The 5,508-nt window shown below is 56.3% G+C and overlaps 5 protein-coding genes across 5 annotated transcripts; all 5 read right to left on the bottom strand.

Moving 5' to 3' along the window:
• On the bottom strand, positions 1–351 carry DQ04_02381110 (putative 60S ribosomal protein L34; the record flags this gene model as incomplete). The annotated part of the gene is made up of 1 exon (XM_009311829.1): positions 1–351. A coding segment is annotated over one exon (351 nt), but the record flags the coding sequence as incomplete, so codon positions are not given.
• A 92-nt stretch (positions 352–443) lies between these two features.
• On the bottom strand, positions 444–1,007 carry DQ04_02381100 (hypothetical protein; the record flags this gene model as incomplete). Its single annotated transcript, XM_009311828.1, has 1 exon — positions 444–1,007. One exon carries the CDS (start codon positions 1,005–1,007, stop codon positions 444–446), a length of 564 nt encoding a protein of 187 aa, XP_009310103.1.
• Positions 1,008–1,366: 359 nt separating this feature from the next.
• Positions 1,367–3,250, bottom strand: DQ04_02381090 (hypothetical protein; the record flags this gene model as incomplete). Its single annotated transcript, XM_009311827.1, has 1 exon — positions 1,367–3,250. One exon carries the CDS (start codon positions 3,248–3,250, stop codon positions 1,367–1,369), a length of 1,884 nt encoding a protein of 627 aa, XP_009310102.1.
• Positions 3,251–3,604: 354 nt separating this feature from the next.
• DQ04_02381080 (hypothetical protein) lies at positions 3,605–3,955 on the bottom strand (the record flags this gene model as incomplete). The annotated part of the gene is made up of 1 exon (XM_009311826.1): positions 3,605–3,955. The coding sequence occupies one exon, from the start codon at positions 3,953–3,955 to the stop codon at positions 3,605–3,607; it is 351 nt and encodes a 116-aa protein (XP_009310101.1).
• Positions 3,956–4,413: 458 nt separating this feature from the next.
• On the bottom strand, positions 4,414–4,983 carry DQ04_02381070 (polyribonucleotide 5-hydroxyl-kinase; the record flags this gene model as incomplete). The annotated part of the gene is made up of 1 exon (XM_009311825.1): positions 4,414–4,983. One exon carries the CDS (start codon positions 4,981–4,983, stop codon positions 4,414–4,416), a length of 570 nt encoding a protein of 189 aa, XP_009310100.1.
• Positions 4,984–5,508: the final 525 nt, after the last annotated feature.

The raw sequence follows: 5,508 nt of genomic DNA, 5'->3' as shown, positions 1-5,508 counted from the left end.
TGTGTGGCGCAGGGCCTTCGTGCCGGCAAGGCGCTTGTGGCCAAGCACCCACGGCGTGTGGGGCCCCTGCGAGCGCTTGCCGCGCTTCTGCAGCACAAGGCGGTTGCCGGGGGTGCGCACGAGCTTCATGCGGTTGCCGCGCGTCGCGTAGTGCATGCGGCGGCGGTACTGCACACGTGGGCAAGCCATCTTTCCTGCACGTGCGCAGTGGAATAGGTGCAAGTAGGGGTGTACGCGTGCACGTGTGTTGCGAGGGTGCAGCGAGGAACAGAGAGAGAGAGAGAGAGAGAAAGAAGAGACATAGAAAAACGTCTGAAACGGAGGAAGCACCCACAACACAGAGACACACATGCAATACACATGAGGGGTGAAAGAGAGCGTGTGAGAAAGGCAGCTCCTTATTCCATGACGAATGGGGTGCCTATCTTTCCCCAGGCCACTGCTCAGTCGCCGCCGCGACACTTGTCAAGTTTCGTGACGGAGAAACCATTGGTACTACTTTCACCACCGCTTCCGCCGCTACTGGGCAGCTCCTCTACCACCCAGGCCTCTTTCGCCACGCTGCACGCCACCCGCACCGCTGCAACGGTCGCCAAGTGTGCGAGCGGCCCAAAGAACACCAAGCAGTCGCCATGACTCTCCACATCGCGGTAGCCAATGAACGCCGCACCGAATTGGCTACCGTGGCGCAGCCGCAGCCCCTCTACGTCGGTGAGATGGCGGTAGACGCGGCACGAAAGCGTATGGCGCTCGCGTAGATACTCACGGCACCGCGCATCATCCTCACTAAGGAATTCGATGGTGTGGGTGTGGCTCAGGTACTCCAGCTCCTCAATGCTCAGGGGGGCGCCGCTGTGGTGCTTCTTCTGTGCCTGTGGAAGCGTCTGCAGGAAAACGGACGGGTCCTCGCAGACAAACAGTGGCCCGTGCGTCCGGACGACACGGATGATGGCGGCACGCTGGTCATTCGCCTCAATGCCCTCGCACTGTTTCTGCTGCTCCAGCATGGCCGCCGTGTGCAAAGAAAGGAACGCAGCTGTCAGGCTCCCCCCCCCCGCTCCCTCTCTGAGTTCTCAACACACACACACACACACGCACGCAAACAGAGACACACTCTCTCTTTCTGATGAACAGAAAGGGGAGAAAAGAATAACGATTCAACTAGAAATACAGCCAAGCGCATCTTCTTCAACCTCATCTCCAGCTTTAGATGCGTCTATTGTCTTTTCATCATCCTCATTCCCTTTGTAATAGTGGTGGTGATGGGCAAAACCACAGCCATCATCACAACAACAACAACAACACATCACCGCTGCCATCGCCGACGTCGTTGTCGTCGTCTTCGCCGCCGCTATTGTCATCTTGGTTATGTCATGATGGGGTTAGTCCTGCCAGTGCTCTGCGGGCGTCGCGGGTTCCAGCGACCCTCAAAGATGGGTCGGTATTTCATCTTGGACAGGTCAAACACAACGCCGTCCTTGTTGGTGACGAACCGCTCCTGGTCGTACTCGACAGGGTCGCTCTCCGGCTTGCCCTCACGCCGCTCTTGCATCATGACACGCCACCTCTCGTACGTGTCGCGGTCCATGCCGATGATGCGACCCGTTTTGGGGTCCTCCACGACAATCTCCTCGTCGTTGCGCTCGTGTGGGAACTTCGTAATGGGAATCGACGCGGAGTCCCACGGCGCGAGCTCCGGCGCGGGGGCCTCCTTTTTGTCCGACTTGCCACCGCGCATCGCCTGGTATAGGCGCCTTTCTGTCGGGTCGCCAGTAGGCTTCCCCTGTATCTCGCGCATTGTGGTGTTCTCAATGTAGTCGTGCAAGTGCTCCTTGGGGTACCAGTGGTAATACGACGGCAGCCGCTCCCATTGCACTTCCTCACCAGGCTCGAGCAGAGGGCGCAGCTTTGTACCGCTCGTGCCAGGGCGCACCAGCCGGCCGTCGCTCATCTGGTGGTACTTGGGGCCGATGCCGGTGCCCTGCATGTGGCGGTACTGCTCCGCCACCTTGTTCGGCTTGAACATCGCCGATGAGAACTGCTTGATGGGTGGGATGCCAAGCTGCGTGTCAGAGAGGGAGAACATGTCGTTCTCGACGAAGTCGCCAAAGCACTCAACACCGTAGCCGTTGGTGGGAATTGGGTTAATGACAGCGAGGGCGGCACGGCGTGACACGGACAGCTGTACGCCAAAGTGGCCACATGCCTGCGGTGTGGTAAGGCAGTGAATGATGGAGCCGCGCTTCTGAAAGGCAATGCGCAGCTCCTCGTCGATAAAGTGCAGGTTTCGGCCAGTACCTAAGAATATGACATCCGGCACCGGGTACAGATGCAGCAGTAATGCCATGGTCCGCTCATTCACCTCCTCGAAGCTGCTGACATTCCAGTGGTAATACGCCTTGTCGGTGACGATGCAGGAGCCGATCACCTCCTTGTCGTTGACAAAGATACTGTCGGGCGTGTACGCCGTGACGCGCATCTTTGACATTCCCCGCGGCTCCTCTACCCGCGCGGAGAAGGGGTTGGCGTGAAACTGCGTCGCCATCTTTTCCTCATTGTAGAAGCGCTCCTGGCCCTCCTTTGTCTGCAGTGATAATCCGCTCGCCGTCTTGCCCGACTCGCGCTGCCGCTTCAACCACTGGGCGAGTGCGACGCTATCCTGCGGCCTGTAGCCTGGTGTTATCTTGAACGGATCGTAATTTGGATCACTCGGATGAGGACGCCGCCGTTTTTGCGTCTCCTCCAACGACATTTCAGAACGCTTCGCCTCCGCGACAAACTTACGGTATTCAGCCTCATTCTCAACCTGTAATTGTCGCCGCATCAAGAGAAGTTCCTCATCTGCCTCATAGTCGTCCGGCTTCGGTGACTTGACCAGCTTGTTGGCGTGATCAATGTCCATGTACGTCTCGCGCGTTCCGGTGCCTGCGAAGAGTTGGCCATCACGCGTAGTGGGAAGCTGCTGTTCCTCCACGAGCCGGCTTGTGGTCAGCTTCTGTTCCTCCAACCACTTCTTGTCTCGCTCTGCCATGTAGTCTTCGATCGACTGACCGGGGCGGATGCCGACGCGCACGCCACCCTCTTGCTGTAGGTATGTTTTCTTGTACGTCTCCGCGTTCATTGGCACTTCCGTCAGCGGGTCATCGCGAGGGTCGGGGACGTAGCGCCGCACCAGTCGCTGCACGCTCCGCCGCGCCTTTGTCTTCCAGTCGACCGGTAGGCCCTTGTGACGAGCCATACACCGTCGCATTGTTCCCGACTTCTTCTATAATGTATATTTATATAAGCTACCGACAATCCCATATGAGATAAAAATAAATATATTTTTGTTCGTAGATGGTAAGAAAAAAAAAGACATAGGAAGATAAAGGGATGTGTCGGTCGCCCAGTGCTCAAGGAAATCTCAGAGCAAGAGGACACACAAATACACATGTGCGTATATACATAAATATATATATATATATATATAAATGTATATATATATATATATGTATATATGTATGTATGTATGTATGTATGTATGTATGCATGTATATCTCTCTCCGTGTATTTGTGTTTGCGGCTGCACCAAAAGTGGCTCATGTTGTTATACGCATGCGGCTCCCTAGACGCTCACCGCCTCTTCAATTTGAGCCTTGATTGACGACGCGTTTAGCGTTGATGCCGCCGTCCCCTCGTTGGTTGTTGCGATCGCACTTGGCACAATCACAAAGCGACGCGGCAGGTCGTCGCAGCTGGGCAATATCGCCACGAGCTCTTCGTACTCTTCTTCGACTGCAACCACAAACAACAAGCCGGCCACCGGTGCCAGTGGCACCTCCTCTATCAACTCTGCATGCGAGAGCGCACACACACAGTTGACTAACGCCTTGGTGGGCTGCACCCGAATCGCGCTGACATTCTCGTCTTGCTCCACGTACTGCACGAATTGAAGTTGTGCAAGCGGCAGCACCATTTTGGCGCAGTCGAGAGGCTGCTGCGGGGTGCCGGCGAAGTACTCGCACAGACGCAGTTCGCGGAGGGACACACTGCAGCGCCGCTCCACGGGCGAGTTATAGGAGAACTCACACTCGGGCAGAACACGCTGCACATCCTCCTGCAAGAACGTCGACCACGTCTCTGAACCGTCTTGTGCGCCAACTATCACGACGTGGGTGGGCCGCAGGAGCTCGATAAGGCGCCGGAAGTACACGCCCTCTCGGATTCCGGTGACGGGCGCTGGCGCATCAATGATGAGGTGCGCATGATCAGCATTCGCCTCTCCTATGAGTGCCTCCGCACAATCATGCAGCTGCTCAACAAAATGCAGGAAAGATTTGATGGTTTCCGACGAGGGGAGGGCCGCCTCTCCCACATAGAGCGAGAAGGGCAGCAGCGTTGGCGCCGCCGATGTGCCTGGCCACAATCGGTGTTTCACCTCCACGGCGGTAATGCAGCCGGGTGCGTAGAGTGCGTTGGACTCTGTGTTGAGGTCCGTGAGGAACACNGGTGTTTCACCTCCACGGCGGTAATGCAGCCGGGTGCGTAGAGTGCGTTGGACTCTGTGTTGAGGTCCGTGAGGAACACCGCTGCTGCAGGGCCCCCCGCCTCCCCCGTCGCATTCTCAAGCAGTAGATTGCAGATGGTGTGCGCCGTCAGCGTCTTGCCGCTGTGACTGTGCCCGATCACCAGCACCTTGCTGCGCTTCTGTGCAGCCAACGTGCGGCGGCAAAGTTGCACCACGGCTGCTATGCCGGTTGCCTTCTTGGAGGCCTCGAAGGGCGCATCAGCGGACGCCAGCACCGACCCGCCCTCCAGCGTGTACAGCACCACGCAGAGCTGGTCCGATACGAGGCGAAACACGCACGGCTTCCTTGCGTTGAGGAGAACACCCGCAACTTCCACAACACCGGACTGCAGCTGAAGCTCAACTGTGCAGGTACCGGATATCGTGCATTCTTCACCCGCGCTAATTGTGATTTTACGCTGATATGGTGACGCCATAAGCACCTTCTACAGCCGTTTTTTTTTTTGTTATTAACCGTTCTGTTGCGGGCGTTGCTTATGCTGTTGTTGCTGTTAGGGGTTTACACCTCTTCCTGCGGTTGCGATTGCTGTCCACCCGCAATGCCTCCTCTCCTACTTCAGTGGGCACGGTGTTCTTCTTTCTCTCCCTAGCCGAGCAGAAAGAGCACCCGTCTCCCCTGTTTCTTCCTTGTCCTCCTATGGAGCAGTTGACCCCGGCACAATGCTGAGAGCAGAGACGCATTTACGAGCGGGGGGTAAAATAAAAAAATAAAAAAAGACAACAGCAGGGGTGGAGAATACTCAGCACGAAGAAAATCCCACACACGCCCACGCACTTCGCCCCCGGGCCACCTCGCCCCACAATCCGAATGCAGCTGGCGAATGGTAGTGGACAAGAAAAAAAAAGAACTTTCAACAAAAAAAAAAGGGAGTAACGAACTCTTCGTTTCAACTGACACACGCACACAAGTGCATTAATTGTTGCATAGTTACCTTTTTTTT

Source organism: Trypanosoma grayi (assembly GCF_000691245.1).
Source record: "Trypanosoma grayi strain ANR4 Tgr_238_V1, whole genome shotgun sequence".
Taxonomy (NCBI): domain Eukaryota; phylum Euglenozoa; class Kinetoplastea; order Trypanosomatida; family Trypanosomatidae; genus Trypanosoma; species Trypanosoma grayi.
The sequence above is the reverse complement of the archived record's forward strand: the minus strand, read 5'-3'. Positions and strand labels throughout refer to the sequence as shown.